The sequence below is a fragment of the Carya illinoinensis genome, chromosome 1 (genome assembly GCF_018687715.1).
Source record: "Carya illinoinensis cultivar Pawnee chromosome 1, C.illinoinensisPawnee_v1, whole genome shotgun sequence".
Classification (NCBI taxonomy): domain Eukaryota; kingdom Viridiplantae; phylum Streptophyta; class Magnoliopsida; order Fagales; family Juglandaceae; genus Carya; species Carya illinoinensis.
The window spans coordinates 35,877,784-35,900,958 of NC_056752.1; the positions used below are offsets into that span (position 1 = coordinate 35,877,784).

Here is a 23,175-nt window from a genome sequence, read left to right on the forward strand (position 1 = left end):
ATGCAAGTCCTCAAATAAGTATTTCAGCCATGTCAATTCACAGCGCACATTGGCCATGGCCCTATACTCTGCCTCTGATGAGGACCTGGAAACAACATGTTGTTTCTTGGACTTCCAAGATACTAATGATTCACCAATTAGCACACAGTAACCTGTCACTGACCTCCTACTATCAGGGCAAGTTCCCCAGTCCGAAGCACTATATCCATGTAGCTGTAGTTTTGAGTTTCTTGGATAGAATAACCCTTGGCCTGGTGCCATCTTGATGTACCTTAAGATCTTCTATGCTGCATGTAGATGTGGGACCTGAGGGCTCTCCATGAATTGGCTTAATAACTAGACTGCATCTAAAACATTAGGCCTAGTTATTGTCAAGTATAGTAATCGACCAACTAACATTCTATACATTGTTGGTTCTAGAAGTAGCTCCCCTTCCTCCTTGCTTAACTTGATATTTTGATCCATAGGGATCCTAGCAGGTGTAGATCCAATGGTTCCTGAATCATTTAGAATATCCAGAGCATACTTTCTCTGGCATATATGAATTACATCCTTGGTCCTGGCCACCTCAACTCCTATGAAGTATTTCAACTTGCCTAGGTCCTTGATTTTGAATTTTTCATGAAGGGAAGTCTTGAGGTAGTTGATACTCTCAATGCAGTCACCAGCTACTATGATATCATCCACATATACCAAGATGGCTGTGAATGAATCCTTAGTCCTTTTGGTGAACAAGCTGTAATTAGCTTTAGATTGAGTGAATCCTTGCTCAGCAATGAAATTTGAGAGCTTAGAGTACCACTGCCATGATGCTTGTTTTAGTCTATATAGACTCTTGTTCAATTTGTACACCTTCTTGTTATTTTCATTACAATACCCAGGAGGAAGTTCCATGTAGACTTTCTCATCTAAGTCACCATGCAAAAATGCATTGTTTACATCAAATTGGATAGGTCCCCATCCCTTTATTGCTACTACAGCTAGAAGTGTTCTGACAGTGACAAGTTTAGCCACTGGTGAGAAAGTTTCATGGTAGTCTAGTCCTTCTTGTTGGGTATATCCCTTTGGTACCAACCTTGCCTTATACTTAACTTTATATACTCATTTATACCCAATTGCTTCCTTATCAGGTGGCAATTTAACTAAGTCCCACGTGTCATTGAGTTCAAGAGCTTCTATTTCAGCTTTCATAGCTGTGCACCATTCAGGTGAACTTTTGGCTTCTTGATAAGTTTTAAGTTTTGTTTGAGAGGTAATGGAAACAACAAAGGCTCTATGCAAATTGGAAAGCTTTTCATATGAAATACTATCACTAAGAGGGTAAGCATTACCTGATGGACTCTTGCCTTTCTATTTGTTCAACATTTGAGATGGGTGAAGAGAAGAGACCTACTGACATATGAAATCCTGCAAATGGGAAGGTGTTCTTCAATTCCTGGTTGACCTCCTAGGCAAGTGAGTGATTGGTGTTATATTTGATGGATGGTGATGAGTGGGAAGGTCTTGAGAACTAGTTTCTGACTCAGTTTGAGGGGTGTCAGAAACTTCCTATTCAGAGATGGTATTTTGAGAATTTGCTTATGCTTCTTGAGAAATATTTGGAGGAGTTGTGATAGATTCTGTAAGAATGGTAGGGATTTAAGTGAGGCTGATATTGCTTTGGTTTGATTGCTCATGAGTTTTTGTAAGGATCCCATCTTTGTAAGGGAAAACATTTTCATAGAAAATCACATTTCTAGAGATGAATATTTTCTTGGTTTCAAGTTCTAGCAAAGGGTACCCTATGAATATACACATTTTTGCTCTGGGGTCGAATCTATGCCTTCCATTGACAATAATGGTGGCAAAGGCCAAGCAACCAAAAACTTTAAGGTGTGTGTAATTTGGAGTTTTGTTAAAGAGAATTTGATATGGACTTTTGTTGCTTAGTATGGGTGGAGGTATCCTGTTTATCAAATACAGTCAAAATACAATGATTCCAATATCTTAAGGGGATTCCACTTTGAAGCCTCAATGCCCTTGCTGTGTTTAAAATATGTTGGTGTTTTCTTTCCACCACAGCATTTTGCTAAGGTGTCTCAACACAGCTCCTTTGATGTATGATGCATTTTTTGAGATAAAAATCCTTCATGTTAAACTCCCCCCATTGTCAATTCAAATGTTTTTTATTTTGGTCTCAAACTGAGTTTCTATCATAGCACAGAAACTCTTAAGTGTTGTGTTGGCATCAGATTTTAGTTTTAACATGTAAGTCCAGGTACATCTACTGAAGTCATCTACAATAGTCAAGAAATATTTTGATCCATCACTGCCAATCTCATTGCAAGGGTCCCAACAGTTCAAAACACTTTTCTGTTTTGTGTATGCTTAGAGGAAATGGTAGTTTGTGCAGTTTGGCTAGAGGACATATGGAGCAAGGTTTTTCATTTGGAATTTTGGAAAAATGAACTTCACCATCTATATTAGAAACTGAGTAAGAAGAACATCCTAGTCTATAGTGCCAAACATCAAAGTTTTATTCATTGCTAGTGATTGAAGCAGAAACAAAAAATGAAGATAGTGGACTCATTTTGCTCAAGGTATCTGACAAGGCTAAGGGAGAGACCTCCCCTTGCAGCATGTGGTACAGCCCCTGCCTCACTTCACCCATGCCAATCATCTTCCAAACTGAAAAGTCCTGTATGTAGCAAAAATGAGGGAAGAAAATTAAACAATAGTGAAGGGTTTGAGTTAATTTTCTAGCAGAAATTAAGTTGAAAGTAAAGTTAGGAACACAAAGAACATCCTAAAGGGTTAGGGAATTTGTAACTTTTACTGATCCTATGTGACTAGCAGCAGCAACATCACCATTAGGTAGAGCAATAGAAAATGAGGTTTGTGATTGGATTGATGAGAATAGTGAGGGAGAATAGATCATATGATCTATTGCTCTTGTATCAATGATCCAAGGCACATTCAATTTATTTGAAGGCTTGGAGTTAAAAATAGATAAGCATAATGAGGGTGTACTAGAAATTTGATAGACATTTTCATCAGAAGATGAAGAGGCAAAAATGCTTTGGACATTGTTGGCTGAGGGACCTGCAGCTGGTTTGAGCAAAGCCAAAAGCTATGAATATTGTTCCTAGCTTAAGGACACTTGACACTTGTCATTTTCCAAATCATGTGCAGAAGTTGAAGATGCAGTGACTTGACTTGCTGAAGGTTTGTTCCTTCCATCAAACTTATGAGTTAGTGGATATCCATGTAGTTTAAAACGCTTATCTGCAGTATGCCTGGGATTTGACAATGAGAGCAAATTGGTTTGTTTGGGTTAGCCTTAAAGCATCTTTCTAGAGAATGTCCTGTAATTTTGCAAAAAGAGCAATAGTATCGATCCCTCTTCTGTGTAGAAGTGTTTGGTTTACCACCTTCCTTGTAGTTGCCTCGAGTAAACAGTGCCATAGATTCATGAACAGATCCCTCAGTGGATATTTCTCTTCTTTTCTCTTCTTGTTGTATTATGGAATAAACCTCATTAAGACTAGGGAAGGGTTTGATTAAGCTTTGATTCCCTTATAGGAATCATTCAGATCCATTAAAAATTTCATAACCCAATCCCTTTGTTGGTTTTGTATTACAGTTTTCAAGCTTCCACAGCTGCAACTTGGAATTGTCTCATAGTTCAAAAGCTCATCAAGTAAAGTTTTTAGTTTGGAGAAATAAACACTTACAACATCTTGGTTTTGCATCAACATGGTTACAGCTTGTTGGATCTCAAAGATTCGAGATGCATTTTGTTGTGCAAAACGTTGCTCCAACTCAAGCCAAAGTTCATGTGCTGTTTCTACATATACTGTGCTGCATTTGATATCAAGAGCCATGGCTTTTTGCATCCAAGTGATTACAACATCATTGCAATGCAGCCAATGTTCCATGAGAGGGTCATTTGGGTCAGTTGGCTCACATAGACTTCCATCAATGAAGCCAAGCTTATTTTTTATTCTTAATGCTCTCTTCATTGATCGAGCCCATGAGTAATAGTTACTGGCATCCAAGCTATGAGTAACAAGCATGGAGCCAATGCCATCATTTGTACCAATGTAGTATGGACTGCTTGGATGAGTAGGGTCTTTGGTTGGGTTTGAGTTTCGGTTTTGGTTGTGACTTTCTAAGCTGTGTTCTTCCATAGCCTAAGCTCTTATACCATAAAACAAATGCAAATGCAAGTGGATTTATGGGAAAACACCAAGAGCTTAGTAGAATGATGAAAGAAAAACTGAAATGAATTGTTTTTGTATATTGATCTCTCTATTTATTTCTGTACAAAAGGGCTTGCCCTTTATATACTTACATATGTGTCACTAGCTTACAAAAATCTGCAATGCATACATCCTACCACTACCCTGCACACACTGCTTTTATAGAAATGAAAGTGTAATATAAACAAAAGGACATGGTCTGGACATGGCCTGCACATAAGACAAAAACTTTATTACTCAGAATTGTTCTCCCATTTCTTTACACGATTGTTTCCCTTTCTTTGCTGACCTGCCATCCAATGGTGATGCAGGTGGAGGTGACTGTGCTTCTTGGTTCTCCAACTTAGCAGCTTCATTGATCTTCAACAGTAAGAGACCCATTTGTTTTGATTGTCATAAACTAGGTCACTTGGCTAAAAATTGTTGCAACAAAAAGAAAAAACCAAAGAAACGAAGAATCACAATTGACTAACTCACATGCTCCTATGGTGCTTTCCTGGGTCGATTCCATTGGAATTGCTTAACAGTATGTAACCCTGATTCCCAAAATTTATCTGGCTTGTAGTACTATTGATTGGATAGTAGACACAGAAGCCAACTTACATGCCACTTTTAACTGCAACATCTTTTCAACGTATCAGGATATCAGCAGTAAGAAAGTGACGATGGGTAACTTCACCTCTCCACATACAAGTATTTGAAGTAGGAAAAGTTAAGAACTTAAACTAACATCTGGAAATACCTATCTATTAGAAGAAGTGTTTTACGTGCCACAGGTGAGAAGAAACCTAATTAATGGATCTTTACTTAGTATGCATGCTACACATTGTTATTTGAATTTAATAAATTATTGTAACTAAATATGAGTCAATTGTGAGAAAAGGTTATGTTAGTGATGATTTATTTGTATTAAATGTTCAAAATAATATTGTAGATAAATTTGACTTTAATAATAAATATGCATTTTCTACATGTTCTCTTCAATGATTTGGATGAAAAATATTTAATATGTGTTCAATCAAAATAGCCTAGAAATCATTTAAATCTGTTGTAAGAAATTCATCACTATTTGAATTAATACATAGTAATGGGGTCTATTTAAATGGTGTCTCTTTTAAAGATGGTAATAAATACTACATTACTTTTATGTAGTAATGTTTTTTAATGTGTCTATTATGTTATGTTTACTTGATAAAAATAAAATATAAATCAAATCTTTTAATAATTTTTTCATCTATAAAACTAAAGTTGAAAATCAATTTGAGAGAAAGATTAAGATTATCAAGCTTGTCTAAGGGGGTGAATACTCTTCTAATCAATTGGTTCAATATTATACATGAGGAAAACCTTCGATATTCTCCTCAATCAAACAATGTTGTTGAAAGGAAAAATAGAACTTTGGTGGATATGATCAAATGCAAGCTCCCTAGTTCCGGCCTAACTAAGCGATGATCGGGGGAAGCAATACTTGCATATTGTTTTATCTTGAATAGAGTACCATTCAATAAACCTGACAAGACATTGTATGAACTATGGAAGAGTGGAATGCCCAACATTAACTTCTTTAGAATTTGTGGTGTCTTGTCAAGGTTAATGTTCCAAAAATCAAGAAAATAAAGGAAACTAGCTCCTATCACAATTGATGAAGTATTCATTGGGAATGCTAGACGTGGTTTTGCATATATATTTTTTTAAGTATAGAATCAAAATTCCAAGGTATTAATCCCAACACTATCATGGAGTCTAGGGATGCAAATTCTTTGAAGATCTATTTCCTTTAAAAATAAAGTATAAATATCTTTACTTAGGGATGCAAATTCTTTGAAGATTTATTTCCTTTAAAAATAAAGTATAAAGATCTTTACTTACATTGATTTTTTCTTCCACTAGTAGTCAACCAATCGTTTTATCTAATCTTGAGAGTTCATCTAGATTAGAAAATGAACTTGGAATAGGAAAACAAGTGAGAAAGGACAAAAGACTTTGGACAATATGATTTTTAGACTTATTTTGTGGAAGAAGACCCTTTGACTTTCAAAGATGTTATGCTTTCTATTAATTCATCTTTTTGGAAATAAGTGGTAAATGTTGATACAATGGCACCTGAAACTTATGTGATCTCCCTCTAGGATCTAAAGCCATTGGATTTAAGTGGATCTTTAAAAAGAAATCAAGACCTGGCAGTTCTAACAATAAATCTTAAAACTAGATTAGTTGCAAAGAGCTTTACACAAAGAGAGAGTATCCATTATTTTTATATGTATTTTCTTGTTACTAGAATAGCCACAATTCATGTTCTAATTGCTCATCTACAACCCAAAAATTTTATGTTCACTAAATGGAAATAAAGACCTCATTTCTTAATGGTAATCTAGAAGAAAAGATATACACGAATCAATCAAAGGGTTTCAAGGTTCCAAGAAGAAAAAAAGTTTGTAAACCCCTATGGTTTAAAGCAAACCCCTAAACATTTGTACCAAAAATTTGATGAAATAATTTTATTTTATAATTTTAAGATAAATGAATGTGATGAGTGTTTATAGCCTAAAATAGTTGATGGTGTGTGTTTGTAATGATATGTCTTTACATTGATCATATTCTCATCTTTGGTATCAATATAAATATAGTTCTTGATGCTAAGAAATTTCTACCTAATAAGTTTGACATGAAAGACATGGGGAAAACACCAAGTAATTCTTGGTATTAAGGTAATGAGATCTCATGATCATAATAGCATATATCAATCTCATTATATTAAAAAGATTCTTAAGAAGTGTGACAAATTCGAATGCAAACTTATTAGTACTCTTCTTGATACTTGTTTGCATTTAAGTAAGAATCTCAGAAATCCTGTGTCACAATAGAGATATTATCAGATTATTGGTACGCTATTATACATTGCCAATTCTATTATACCTGATATTTTGTATGTTGTGAGTAGACTTTGCAGATTCACCCTAAATTCAAAATACCACCTTGATAGGAACTTGATCATATGTGCCATAGTACTATGTTTGAGGTTTGGAGAAGCCTAAGTTAAAAGATTCTAGTTTAAGATTTGGTTCACCATGAATCTTTCAGATGGAAACATGCTAATACTTGGTAGATGTTCAATGCAAAGTATTTGGCCTAAATAAATTTCTACTAATTTATGCTTAAAATATTTTAATCAGGCGAGGAATTGACATTTTTCATGGTTCAATGGGTTGCTTTGGTGGCCAAAATTAAAAGATGTCATGATGACTTGAACCAATGCTTGCCTATTGGAAATATGAGCCTTTACCGTTGGGCCACCAAACGAGGGGTTGTGCCTTTTAGTAAATTAGAATCCTTTTAAATGAGTTTGAAAAATTGTTACTTTCCACAAGTGTCATTTCATTATCTATAAAAGGAGAACCTTGCCGATGAATTTAAATGCTCCAAAACTCCTCTAGAAAGTTAGAGAAACACTTCCCCATTCATTCTGTATCTTTCTTTCTTTTGGTTTTGGCTATTTTATATCAGATTCAATTAACATTTTTTATGTGCACCAAAAATGAGATTAATATAAATCTACGTTATTGTATTTTAGGAGTAGAATGTCAAGAAGCCAAGTGCATGTTAAATACTAGGAGGTAATGGAATCTACTCTAAGGAAAATATTCATCACAACTACATCAACACCAAGTTCTCTCTCTAAATTTTTCTTATTATTTTATTTATTCTCTATTTTACAAAATATATGCACGTATATCCTATATCTATATTTACAATAGAAACTTCTAGTGTTCATGGGTGAACGAAGATGGGGGTGATGTTTCTAATGGAAAAGGCACTTGGGTGGAATATAAACTCTAGGTCTCAAATGTAGTAACTTGAAAAAAAAAAATGAGAAAATAAAAAAGAAAGAAAATGGATCGATAGAGGGATGAAGACCAATGTTGGAAGAAGATAAAGGTTGGCTGATGAGTTGGGGTTGGGGGTTGTTAGTCTTGAGTTTTAGGGGAGGGGTTAGGAAGAGAGCATTTGACAAGGGAGAGTGTCAGGTTGTGATACACCTAGGTAGATGCAAACCTATTAAAAGCAGAGTTCATACAAACTTGAATTGCTTTCTAGGGTGGCTCTTGAGAATGGCCTTACTTTTTTCAATAGTTATGACCTTAGTTCTGAACTGCTTGGATGGGTACCTCAAGATTTTCCTAACAATTTTAGAATAAGAAAGCTTACTTTTTACCATGTGGACACCTATTCCCACACTGGCATGGCAAGAAGAGCTGTTAATGAAGACCTGCCCTGTTCGGGTGGTCACCACTTCCTAAGGAAAGTTGGTGAACTTGGCGAAAATTTTCTCCAAGGCTTGTCCCTTTATCGCCCTTTTGGTAGATAGTCAATATTGAACTCACTAAGCTTGATTGACCAGCTGACTAGTCTTCTTGAACTGTCTGGATTTTGTAGTATCTTTCTTAGGGGGTTCTTTATCAGAACTTCGATGAGGTGCACCCGGAAGTATGGTCCTAGTCTTCTGGTTGTAAACGCCAGCATCCCCATCCGTAGGTACCTAGCCTCCGTAACCTAAAGTGCACAGCTTGTGTAAACACTAGCATTAGGGCCTCTCCTTCATTTTTTACTAGGAATGCAGATACTGCATGGAGTGACACCGTCAAGTACACATAGAATGTGCCTTCATGCTTGGGCTACCTCAGTAACAGTAGGCTAGACAGGCATTGCTTCAACTCTTGGAATGCCTGGTTGCATTTGTCGTTCTAGGGATGCATTTTTTGTAGAACTTTGAAGAAGGGAAGGCACTTTTCAGTGGATCTGAATAAGAACCTATTTAAAGTTGCCACCCTACTAGCTAGCCGCTAGGTCTCGCTTATGTCCTGTGGCAGTTTCATGTACATAATCAGATACAATAAAGCCTAAGAATTTTCCTAAACCCTTGCTGAAGTCGCACTACACCGAGTTCAACTTCATTTTGTACTGGCGGAGTACTGCAAAATATTCTTTTATGTCGGTTAGATGCTGGGTAGATTCCTAACATTTTACTAGCAAGTCATCAACACACACATACTTCCATGTTTCACCCAATTTGTTTTTTGAACTTCCAATTCACAAGCCTTTGATAAGTCACCCCAGTGTTCTTTAAGCCAAAAGGCATGGCTTGATAGCAGTCTAGCCACCAATCTATGATGAATGACATCTTCTCTTCATCCACCAAATTCATACGAATCTGGTTGTATCCTAAGTAGGCGTCTATAAAGCTCAGCATTTTATGTCCTATCATGGCATCAACAATGACGTAGATCCACGGCAATGGGGAGCTATCCTTTGGATATGCTTTGTTTAGGTTGATGAAGTCTATGCACATTCTCCATTTCCTATTCGTTTTCTTAACCAGCATGACATTGGAAAACCACTCGGGTTAGTGGGCTTTTCTGATAAACCTTGCGGCAAGGAGACGGTCCACTTCTTCAACTATAGATGCATACTTCTCTATGCTGAAAAATCTTCCCTTTTGGCAGACCGCTTTGCAAACAGGGTTGACACATAGTCTATGCTCAATAACTGTGTTGTCAATCTCATGCATATCTTCATGACTATGTGCGAACACGTCCCTATGTTTGATCAACAGTTGCTTTAAAGCTTCCTGGATGCAATGTCACCAACTCCAACGGTTCATTTGCCTCTGCTTGTCGTAAATTTTATTCGTCCTGTCCACACCATGATCAAGGAGAACTATTGGCAAGGGTGGTGGTTCGCACTGAGTGTGGTCATTGGCAATGTAAACATCAAACCCCCTTGCTTTGAGCACTTACGCATAACATTACGGGGCTTGAGCTTGCTCGCCCTACACTTTCCCTACTCCTGCTTATGTTGGAAATTTCATTTTAAGGTGGTAGGTGGATGAAACCACTTTAAGGCTATTTAGGGTCGGCTGCCCTAATATAACATTGTAAGATGATGGGGGATTGATCACTAGAAATTCGGTCATTATGTTGGCCTCACACAACCGTTTTCCTGCTATGGGTTGCGTCCCTAGAGAACCCCTTCCATGGGGTGCGAGAAGGTCACAACTTTCTGGCATCTATACCCATCCTGACAAAAACCTCCCAAAATAGGATGCTTGTTAAGCTTGTTGTCGACTAGAATTCTTCTGGTTGTATAGTTGGCGACCAAAGGGTTACTACCAATGTGTTGTCATGCGAGTACAAGACCCCCTCACAATCTTCTTCCCCAAAGGAGATGTCATTATATTATTACGCTGTGGGTACTTGGGCATTTGTCTGGCATGTAAACTTCTTCATATCTTGCTCTATGGGCAGCCCTTAGCAAATCCCCTGGCTACAGTACAAACTTCTCCCAAAGGTGCATCATCATGGCTAGTATTTTGGCAAGAGGCATCACGACCATCTTCTCTTGTCGACCATCACCTTTTTCAGGCTAGGGCTTTGCCAAGGATTGCATTCTTGCTCTACTCCTCGCCTCGGCTTTACGCGTTCAACAAGCATCTATTTGAACTCTTCACTACCTGCCAACTCGAACACCCTCTTTTTCATTGTAGTACAGTCTTCCGTCCAATGGGTGTTTGACTGATGGTACTCAGAAGCATTACCCTATCCTTGCCTGTCAATGTTCCTTTCTTGAGGACCCATTTTTCTCTTGTACATTCAAGTTGTTGTGAATGAGCCAGGTTCCTTATTCACACGAGGGTGCTTGTCTCTCACGCCTTCTTCTTTGCTGGCCTGAGTTGATCTTCCTGTCTCCTGTTCTGTTGGCATTCTTGCACTTTTTCTTGGCTCAATAAGGGCTTGTAAGTTGTCGTCTGCTGGACAAAATCGTCAATTCTGTCTATAAACTCCCTCAAAGTTTTAGCCTCCCCTTATTGAATCGAGTTAGGTATGCGTTTAAAATTTGTTCCTCTCATTGTTTAATGGTTAAGAGATATGCAACAGGTTGTCAGCGCATTCTATTTGCCATGAACTGCGTTAGGAACTGCTTGACCAATTCTTTGAAGCTGTCAATTGACCCAGGTTGCAGTGCTCCAAACAAGACTCTTGCCACACCCTTCAATGTTAATGGGAAGACTTGGCAGGCTATTTTTCCAAGAAGATTGTGAAGACCCATCGTACATTTCTAGCTACGGTACTTTAAATTTTGGCAAGAGCAGGGCAACCATCACCTCCGCACCATAGGGTAGATTCGTACAATTTAATAGCTACTCGACCACGAATGATGGCCCCATCTTTTTGGCCATCTCCTTATATTTATGGACAAGATTGCGCAACTCGTCATATAGTCTTTTTTTTTTCCCTAACTCTTCAGCAGTTGTCCCTTCAGCCTTTTGTGCTTCTCCTTCTAGATGCTCATTGGCTCAGTACTGTGGCCTAGCTAAGTTCAGCATTACGATGCTTTAGCTCTTCATCTTCCCTCTTTTTTTTTTTTTTTGATATTGGGGATTGGGGACGAGGATCGAACCCAGGACCTCTCTTATGGAGGCTGGGTCTCATGCCATCTGAGCCACAGGCTCTTGACTCCCTCTTCAGGTCCTCTATTGTTTCCATAATCTTCTTTAACTTTGGCAATGCACTATTCCTGCACCAAGGGACATTGATAGCCCATAGTACCTGAAGCATCCTTGATGCCTATGTCAATAATACGTAGATGGGGATATCACAAAAATGCTTAAGTTACATGAATTGTTATCTTCTTAACACATAAATAGGCATGGGGAATTATTGATAAGTACCGATTACAAGTTTGATCCTCTTGTTGCTTTTATCGGCTTAATATGATAGTCATCTCAAAAAAGGGAGGGCTTATACCACCTTATTAGCCTAATCATCTTATATGGCCTACTTGGCAATAACCTTATAAATTTGTATTAGTCTCTAAGACTCGGGCGACTAATCAATTCTAACGTTGGACTCGTATCACTTGGGCTTCTTGATTGGGCTCATTCCTTTTGGGGCTATAAGGGTCCCTCCACTACTCATCATGAACCATCAATCGACTCGATCGACATCCTAATTTGAAAGAAGTGTGGTAATATACCTCCAATTTGAAAGAAGTTTACTTCAATAGAAATGATCCGTATTTATTTATAGGCCGAATAGAAAGTGCGTATTTTCGTTATATAATATGGGAGAGAGTCCAGATATAACTGTAGATATGACTACATCTTTATGTTTTAATAAAAATATGTATATACTAATTTCTAACATATATATTCATCTCAACTTACGTACTTTATATATCAAGCAATAGTGGGACTACTTCTTGTAAATGTAATGATAAATAAAAAGTGAATTAGGAAAAGGAAAAAAAATATATATATATAACAAATGGAATCAAGCTTAAAAAAAATTAGATTTTATAAAATGGACTGATTATCTTATTACGTTGGCCTGAGCTTCGTCCGGTCCAAGTAGTCACCGGCGGCACTGTTTTTGGGCGACGTAGATGCTACGGAAGCTCATGATGACTCGCCGGAACTTTCCGCGCCTGTGCTTACTTGCATGGAAATTGTCGTTTGTGGATCTGTTCAGTTTAATCAATGTTTAAGTTGATCACAGTCTGTAGATATAATATCCCTTCTTTTAGCTGTTGATTCTTTTTTCTAATTTTTTGAGTAATAATAAGCAATATATATAATGATGTAGCTTGCAACGTCATTTCGCACGAGGAAAGTTCCTCGTAAAATATGGAAATTTCAAGCCTAACACGTAACACGTACGGTGCTGAAGAAGATTTTTGGAAAGTTAATATATATATATATATATCAGAAACTTTTGTGTTATTCATGAATTAATTTTATGTTTATGCGAAAGTCCAGGTTTCTCTTTCTCTCTCTCGATTCAAAGACTATTAAACACTTCTCTGACAACGTGATCTATGGTTTTATGACTTTGTCAACTTCAGACTTTAGAATAGCTAAACCCCAACCCCCCTTCTCTCTCGATCCAAAGACTACTAAATACAAATCTCTCTCTCTCCGTTCAAAGACTATGACAGGTTTGGATGGTGGCATGATATTTTTTTTATTTAAAAAAAAAAGTTAAAAATTAAATAAAACATTATTTTTTAATATTATTATTATTTTAAAATTAAAAAAATTAAATTAAAATTTATAAAAATTAAATTATTTTTTATATTTTATATAAAAATTTAAAAATATTGTAATAATTAAATAAGATGATATAAAAATTTTATATTTTATCCTAATTGCAAAACTTGCACGCTTTGACAACTTGATATACAGTATTGTCACAGACTTTAGAATAACTAAAACAAAACTCAAGTTTTTGTTAATGTTCCATGAATTTATGATTTATCTTTATCTATTTCATTCACATCTAATATTTATATTAGATAATTTATTTATTCTTGATATTAGATAATCTATTTATTCTTTATATAATAATAAAATATTATTAATTTAATAATTTTTTAATTAATTAATTTATTTATTTTTGTCATATTTTACCATTTAACCAATTATAAGTGAATTAATAATCAAATTTTAAATAAATTATTAGTTAAAAGATTATATTTTCAATAATCGTTTAATGCTAATAACTACAAATATATAATTATACTCATATAAAATTTTATATTAATGTCTTAAATATAAATCAAATTTCTATATTCCCTATCCAACTATATTTTCTCGTCAAATTTTTTTCTACCTAACAATCCTATCTACTATATTTTCTATCCAACCAGTTCTTTTGCTAAACTTTACAGGCAGATTTGTGAAAACATCTTCTTTTGCAAAAACATCTATCAAACATTAATTTCCATGTAGCTTCTATGGTCGTGTCTATCTACTTGCATTAAAATCGACGTTTAATTTTCCATGTGGCTTCCTTTCACATCTCTCTCTCTCTCTCTCTTTCTACGTAGATAAATTCATATGCACGCACACAAATCAGTCTGTAGATATTGTGTAAACGAAGAAGATGAAGAGAAAGATTTCGGAAATTATGGATATTACAAGCGATCTGCCGGAAGATTGCATCGGCGACATAATTTCGAAGACATCCCCTTCTGATGCATCCGGGACGTCGTTGGTTTCCAGGACATTCAGCTCAGCTGCTGCTTCCAATCTCGTGTGGGAGGCGCTTCTGCCTCCCGATCATCGGCAAATCATTTCTGAATTGGTTTTGTCTTCTTCATCATTGAACATCTTGTCCCAGAAAGATCTTTATTTCAGCCTCTGCGACAAGCCAATCCTCATCGGCAACGGTAACAGGGTAGGCATATTTAATATGTAATTGGGTAGGTAACATCGGCAATTAGGTGTTGAGGAGTGTTGAGGAGAATTGTGAATAATAATAAAAAATATGTAAAAAATAATAATAAAATAATAAATAGTAATAAAAATAGATAAAAAATAAAGAATAATATTAAAAGTAGATAAAAAGTAATAATAAAGTAATAAATAGTAATGAAAAATATTAAAAAATGTTGAGAATACTTTAACACCCAAACACGGCCTTAAGTTTTGTCTGCTTCATATAGTTATAAGTTGTTATCTGCTTCATATATGTTATAAGTTGTTAGAAGCACTGCACAATTTGAATATTGGAAAAATGGCACTTTTATATTTGGGAAAAGAAGATAGGGATCAAAGGATGATACAATTTTCTTCATTGATTTTGCTTCAAAAATTGTATATCCTTGACATCAAAGAGTGAACTGATTCAACAGAGTTTTACAATACATAAATGGAGTGGGAAAAAGTGTTACATGCTGGGAGCGAGAGAATTAGGGATAATATGGGGAGACGTTGCACAATACTGGAAATGGTATTCTCTTGCCGAGTCACCAGTTTTACCCAAATCCAGGTCACTCTTCCCAACTCTCTCTATTTCTATATCAACGTGTGTGTGAATTTACACAACATGCTTTGTATATTTATTTAGTTTTTGTTTTGTCAATAAATTACGGTTTACATTATAAGAATCATGTGCAGATTTTCGGAGGTTGCTCATCTTGTGAATGTGTGTTGGCTTCATGTATGGGGCACAATTGAGACCAAAATTCTGTCCCCAAATACCAGATACGGAGCATACCTTATCTACACCATTGGGGATCGATTCCGTGGGCTGGACAAGCCAGTGAAGTTGTCGGTTAGATTTCTAGATGAGATCAGATGTGATTTTATCAATGCTCATTTGCTATCAACAACATCCATGGATATTGATGCACCCGAGGAAGAGAATGCACGATTTCCAAGAGACAGAGAGGACAAGTGGATGGAGATTGAGATGGGGGAATTCTTCAATTATGACCAGGTCGATAGAGTGGTCGAAATGCAATTGCGGGAGACTGAAGTCCTCAACTGGAAGTCTGGCCTTGTGATCCATGGCATTGAGGTTCGACCAAAAGATTTAAGATAATAACATATATCATATAAAGAGATCGATGTGGCTTTATTATGGGTTTGTATTTTTTTTTTTTTTTCTTGTTGGGTTTGTTTACTTTTGTTAAGATGTTTTGTGCAGCACCAGTTGATGTGCAAAGCTTTATATTCATGAATATACTTCCATTTGGTAGGATGAGATCCTCCCCATTTTTTTTTTTTTTTTTTTTTTTTTTGATGATTGGCAATATAGATAGCAACGAAGTCAAGCCCCTGTGCGGAAAAAGGTATAGCACATCGAGTTCTTGAAGTTTATGTTGGTGCAATATTAATCTTCCAGAGCGATCGAGGCTGCGCTAGTGGTGTACATCTATGGCTTTTGCAGTGAAATAAATGCATAAAATAAAAATAAATGATCATGAAGTCAAATATGAATCAAATTCTCTCGTCTTCTATTGCCTACTCTCTAATATTATAGTAGAGAAGAAGGAACTATGAAAGAGGGCAAAGAAGCTAAAGTGAAGTCCATTTTTAATTTTGTCGGTAATTTGCCTTGTGCCCGTGCCTTTTTGTACTCTACCAGCTTTAATTTCGGTCCATTCATTGCTGTTTGACTTTTCTTCGTTCTTTCTACGCTTTTGAACTTTTGATTAGGAGATACCAACTAGATTTTTTATTTTTTATTTTTATTTTTATTTATTTTTTCTTTTTCTAATCCAACTTAATTAATATATAAATAAAAAGAGAATGTTACAAAATAGTGGTGGATCCTTTCCACTATCCAGATACAAAAAGTATTGAGGGATAGAAACATGGAGTAGGTTTCCAAACATATGATTTGTTGTTACCCATTGTGCCACTTAGTACATACATCAATTATGAAATTGATGGATTTTGATAAATTTTCAATCCTGATGGTCTTTCGCATGCATTCGAATGTCTTCTATGATTTGAAAGATCGATAAAAAAGGGATAGTCTTTATATTCTAAAGCTGAAAAGATAGACTAGGCATCGCCTTCTATTGATATATTCCTTGAATTACTGGCTATACATACTACAAACAGGGTTGCTTTTGCTTCCGCTACCAGAGGAGTTGAGGAGTGGATCTTTTATGAGCAAATCTCCAGAATTTTACCTGAGTGATCTCTTCAAATTGCTGAAACTACTAAAAATTTGTCTCTTACCGCTGTGTCGAAAGAGATACTTTGAAATCGAATAGGAGGAGGGGTCCACATGAGAGAAGAAGATTTAGTCGAGTTTCTTTCAACCCATACTTTTTTTGTAGCTTTCATAAATTGTGTATAGTTGTTTCTTTGCATCTTCTAGCGAGAAATTTGAATGGTTGTGAACTATGCCGTTTCTCTTTCTCCATAACAGAACCAGTAAAATGACAGCATAGAGTTGGAATTGATGATAGTCTTATCCCTGCAATCCTAAAAATTTACCTGGATGGATAATCATTTTTATCCAATCTGAAATTGAATGGATGGGCAGTCTCTCTATGTTTAAAGGCTAGCAACCTTGTTTCCATAGGATTCTGACTATTAGACATTCCACAAAAAGATGAAAAACTGTCTCCTGTTCTTGGTTGCAAAGAGTACATTTTGAGTTGATTTGCTGGGAAATTCTTTCGTTGATTTTCTCTTTTGTTGGCAAGATATTCCAAAGTAGCTTCCATAACAACAACTTGTGACGATCATGGATTTTGAGGCTCCACAATGGTTTAAAGAGAGAATTTTGATTCAGCAGAGCTTGTTCGTGGTAATCTACCTGTGCATGATAAGCTATCTTTACCGAGTATTTCCCATTGTGATTTAGTGCCCATATTTCTTTATATATACCTTGTGCTGCTGTAGTTAGTGCGATTTTTATAATTTCCCTGATGCTGAGTTGATCAAAAAGATTTTTCATTTTTCTAATGTCCCAAGACTTTGGATTATGTTGAATAAGATTCTGAGACTTTTATGAGAGGGTGAATGGAGTCCATATTTCGGATAGGTGTACGCTTGAAACCTTTTAAAGTTGGTATCCAAGGATTTGACCAAATATTAACAGATTGGCCATTAAAGATTTGAAAGCACCTTCCTTTGGATAGTAGATATTTGGTCTTGAGTATATCTTTCCACAAAGGAGAATTTGAATATCTTGGTGTTGCAGCCCAGAATGTAGGATTTTTGAGGTATTTGGATGAAAGTATAGAGTGCCATAATCCGGCTTTTGAATTTAGCCTTTCCACATAGACCAAAGGTCTTGAGAATTCCTTTCCACATAGAGTGCCGCATAGGAGAATCTAAATTTAGCCTATACAACATAACTTTTGAATTTTTATTTTTAAATTTAGTGGATGATTTATAAATTAAGTTTTTTATTTTATTTTATTATTTTATTATTTATTTTTATTTATAGATGGAGGACGGTACCTCTAGGCTTTATTGATAAACCCTCACTTTTGACAGAGGTATGGATGTAACCAATTAAGTCCGGTCTAGTTTTGAACAAAATTTAGAACTGAACCGAGATGTACCGGTTTTGCATTTTCTAAAACCGATTACGCATTGGTTATCCAGCTAAACCAATATTTCAGTTTTACCAATTTCCAGTCTGGTTTTTCAGTTTTAATATACGATATTATATAATATATAATATAATATATTATAGTATATAATAATATAATGATAATATATTATAGTATATTATAATATATATTATAACTGTATTATAGACTATAATGATATATTATAATATATAAAATAGTGATATAATATTAGTATAACTATTAATATGCATTATATAATATTAGTATAATTATTAATACAATAAACAAAATGATATAAGATTTTAAAATTTAATATTATATTAATTAATAATTTATCATATAATACAAAACTATTTTATATATAATTATATATTATATATAAAAATTATATAAAATAGAAAAAATTAAAAATATATATATATATATATATGAACCGGTCCGATCTGATTGGTTTAGAAAAATAAAAATCAGAACCGGACTGATTTTTACCTGTTTTAGGAAAAATACAACTGGTACTGGACCGAACCAAATTCGGGACCAGATTGTTCCCATCGGTTTGGTTCGGTCTGATCCAATTTACTTGTTCATCAGTCTTTTTTACACTTCTAGATGGAGGAGTACCATGATTACAAGATTTTTTTGAAGAGAACTTATTTTAATACCTTATTATCAATCAATTACAAACCAATAAAGCGAAAGACTAAAACCTCCAAAAACTATATACATTAATAAATACGTAAATAAGGAAAATCCAATTTATCTATACGAACCAATCCTCTAAACCAAGTGGGAACATGTAAGATAGAAAGCCAAACTTTATCAGCACCATATGCCCCCAACTTTGCCAAATAATCCATTGGGGAATTACCTTCAAGATAAACATACTTAACAATAAAATCACCATTATGTATAATATCCAGGAATTCATCCCAAAAATCTTCTAATTACCACATACCATAGCATTGCCGATGTATCCAATTAACACAAACTAAAGAATCGGATTCCACATTAGCATGTCTTACACCCAACTCACAGCCATATCTCAAACCGATTAGCATGGCTTGCAATTCTACTCAATTATTTGAACCAGTACTTAGGTGACTTGAAAAAGCTAGGCACGTATCACCATTAGAATCCCGAATCACTCCATCTGCGCCCAGATTTCCAGAATTCTCAACACTGCTACCATCAATGTTTAACTTGAACCTGCTAGCCGATGGTTTTTTTTATCTAATTATCTGGACATTCTACTTATTAATTGGAATAATAGGCACATTTAACTCTTTCAACTGAGTTTAATTAGCAAAAGAAAATATCAGATAAGTAGTTGTCATAGTTTGCAATTTCCCCAAGTACAGTCGAATCAACTAGCAAATTTCATCTGCTAAAAGCATTTTACCATCCATTCTTGCTTCACATCTACAAACCACAATCTCCAAGAAATTATACATGGAAGTATTCCCAAAATGCTACCCATTTGAGTCGATTTGGAAGCTCTACTAAACCACAATAAAATCGTGTCCCTCCAATTTCGATTAGAATCGTAAGGAAGACCAAAAATAACCAAAAACTTTTTCCAAACAATCAATGCAATATCACCTTCCACTAAAACATGATTCAAATCTTCCACACTCCCTCTAGCACAATAATCACATTGAAAAGGAATAGGAATACCCACCCTTCTCAACCTCTCATCCACACTTAATCAATTATTCATTGCTTTCCACATAAAAATAGAGATCTTCTTAGACAAAGAAGCATGCCAAACCCAAGAAGACTAACCCAGCTCCAGAGCATGAGCACGAATACAATTTCACGCACTCTTAGTAGAAAATTGACTATCATTATTTTTTGTCTATATTAATATATCATGTCCAGTTTTCTAAGAACCCAAAAAATTACAAATTTCATCCACCCTCTCGACACCAATCAACCTCTCTTATACTCCAATATGCCAGTCATTTTCTAGTTTTAATTCACACAACTTCAATTTCGGATCCTCTACCCCTTGATTCTCATTCGCAAGAGGTCCACCTCCATCCAATTATCAACTAAAAAAACAAATTCCCATCCTGAACTCTCCATTTTGAATTTTGTAACACAATAGGAATAGAATTAATAACCATGGGCCAAAACCGTGTGCCCTTTCTCCGATCAATAAGAGATACATGTTTATCTCCTATTTTTTGCATGAAAAAAATTACTCCATAAATCATCACCAGTCAAAACCTTCCAACCAAATTTTGCATGGAGCAAATCTTGAACATCTTCAAATTTTCAAAGACCAATACCATTTCTTCAGTCTGTCTACACAATTTTCCCCTAGAAAACCATTTCTTGTTTCCTTTCCCATTTATCTCTCCCAAAACAGAACTAAGCAATCAATTCATAATCTTCAAAATTGATTGAGGAAGCTGAAGAACAGAAAGCAGATGAATAGGTATACTTCCCAAGACATGTACCCCCCCAACAAAAAAAAATCTTATCCCCTACACGGGAAATAAGAGATCCAAATGATGTCTCGTCAACAACCTGCTAGACACAATTGGAGCTCCAAGATACGTAAAAGGAAAGAAACCTTCTACAAAACTAGTTAGCCTAATTCTTCCAAGAGAAAATTGTTTTGCAAAATACACTGCAATTTTATCCTTGTTAACACACCGCCCAGTCCATTCCTCATACATTTTAAGCACTTTCATCAAACCCTTAACAGATTTCTTATTCCTATTAGAAAAAATAACAATATCATCCATGTGAAGAAGATGAGAAATAAGAAGTGTATCTCGTGGATGCGAGAAGCTACCAATCTTTCCATCCAAAAAATGCTTCTTTAATACCTGAGTTAAAACTTCTTCCATAATAATAAAGAGGTAATGTGAGAGAGGATTTCCCTATCTCAGCCCCCTACCACCTTGGAAAAAATTATGAGAAGTCCCACACATCATAATAGAATACCACAGAGAGGAAATACAATTTCTGATCAACCCACATACAGAATCCAAGAAACCAAATGCCTTCAAAACATGCCAAAGAAAAACCAATTCCACCCTATCGTAAGCTTTAGCCATATCAATTTCAAAAATACATTACCACCCATCACCTTTTTATTGATAAGATGCACCATTTCTTGAGTTAAACTGATATAATCAAAGTTTCTTTGACCCGGTATAAAAGCACTTTGTTCAATAGAAATCATTAAAGGAAGCAAATGAGCAAACCGATTAACTAAAACTTTGGTGCAGATTTTGTAGAACACAAACTAATTGGCTGGAATTTATCAAAACCTATTGGTTGAAACATCTTAGGAATAAGTACCACAAACGACGTCGTAAAATACCATGGAAAAGGAACACCACGAAAGAAATCTATGACATCTTCCACAACATCTAGAAAAATAATATCCCAGCAATCTCTAAAAAATGGGGATCCAAAACCATCTGGTCTCGGGCTGCTTTCAATAAGAATACTAAATACCACCTTTTTAACTTCGTCAACTGAAGGTAAAGCACACAATTGATCATTTTTGGCCACTAAAATAATTGAATGGATCAACCCACCCAAATCTGGAAGCACCACACTATTAGAGTGTCCCAAGAACTACGAAAAATAAGAAACCGCACCATCTTGAATCTCTTGGGGAGGATTTAATACCACTCCATTTTGTAGTCTTATCTCTAACACCTGTGATTGTTTCCTTTTTTAAGCAAAGAATGAAAAAATAGGGAATTCTTGTTTCTGTGCTCTAACCATCGAACCTTAGCACATTGAGCTAACCGAATTTCTTCTCTTTTTATCCAAGTATGAAGCTCCATTTTAGAAGCAATTAAATCTTGCTCAATATCATCCTCATGAATCCCCTGTAACTGAGATTCTAACTAATCAATTCTAATTTCAACCTCATGAATATGATGCTCAGTCTAGCCAAATACTTTTTTATTCCAAGCTTTGATCACTAATTTCAATCTTTTTAATTTAGAAACCAGCTTTGAAAACCCATTAGCAAACAACTTTAGCCTGCTCCCATGAATCTCTAACACATTTACTAAAATCAAGATGACCAACCCACATTTCTTGAAAACAGAAAGGAGATGGGCTATAAGAAGAAACATTACAAGACAAATCAATGAGCATTGATGCATGATGTAGTACGCAGCAAATACCTCATAAATGAGTCCAGAAACGCATTAAGAAAACGCTGATCCATAAGTGTTCAATCCAATCAAGCCCAACTTCGAGCAAATCCATGTTGCCCATTACACCAAGAGAATATAGATCCAAGAACTTCATTTCAATCAAGCCACAAGAATGAATCCATGAGTTGAAATCTGCCATAGCCACCATGGAATGAGGTCTGGCACCTCTCCTCCCATAATTGTTGGCAATAATATGAAAATCCCCTATGATGAACCAAGGAAGATTAGAAGACCCGTCCCTTTCCAAATCTGTCCAAAGACATCGTTTCAATTCAGTAGAACACTTCGCATAAACAAAAGATGTCATAATCACCTTCAAACTATCCAAAAGTATAACTGTAATATGTTGATTGCTCATTGTTTGAACACTAATTCTATCATCCTACATCCACAAAATTCATACTTTGCCTTCCACTGTTTCATTCAAAAGACAAAAAAAAAATCAAAGAAAAGGCTTCTTTTAAGAGCTTCCATAGAATTCTCAAAAGGAAACGACTCAGCAATTACAAGGACTTTCGACTTATATTTTCTAACAATTTTCTTCAATCTACCTCTAGATGTACCAGTCCTCCTAACATTCCAATATATAATTGGATTTATCATAAATTTAGTTTGGATGAACGGTTTAAATTAAGTTAAGTGTTTTAAAATCTTCTAAATACTTTTACGAGTTCAAAAACTTATTCTAATGGAGGTATTTTAGTGTTATTGGACCAAACCTAATTTTCAAATAAGCCTCTTGAATTTTAAAGCACTGAAAATAATATAATTTTAAAAAATAATTTTACATAAATGACATTATAGTTTTAGGACAAAAATCCTAGTTCCCTCCCCCTTCTTTCTTCCTCTCTCTCTTTCTT

At 35.3% G+C, this 23,175-nt stretch overlaps 1 protein-coding gene across 2 annotated transcripts in view; it reads left to right on the forward strand.

The window, feature by feature from the left end:
* LOC122316305 (F-box protein At2g02240-like) overlaps positions 1-15,781 on the forward strand; it is a 74,111-nt gene extending 58,330 nt beyond the window's left edge. The window contains exons 1-3 of one of the 2 annotated variants that reach the window (XM_043132836.1): positions 13,984-14,473; positions 14,931-15,067; positions 15,196-15,781. In XM_043132836.1, coding sequence (XP_042988770.1) covers positions 14,180-14,473; positions 14,931-15,067; positions 15,196-15,622 — 858 coding nt within the window. In that variant the 5' untranslated portion in view covers positions 13,984-14,179 and the 3' untranslated portion in view covers positions 15,623-15,781. Of the gene's footprint in view, positions 1-13,983; positions 14,474-14,930; positions 15,068-15,195 lie in introns of those variants that run through there. The other variant, XM_043132840.1, reaches the window with a different exon arrangement.
* Positions 15,782-23,175: the final 7,394 nt, after the last annotated feature.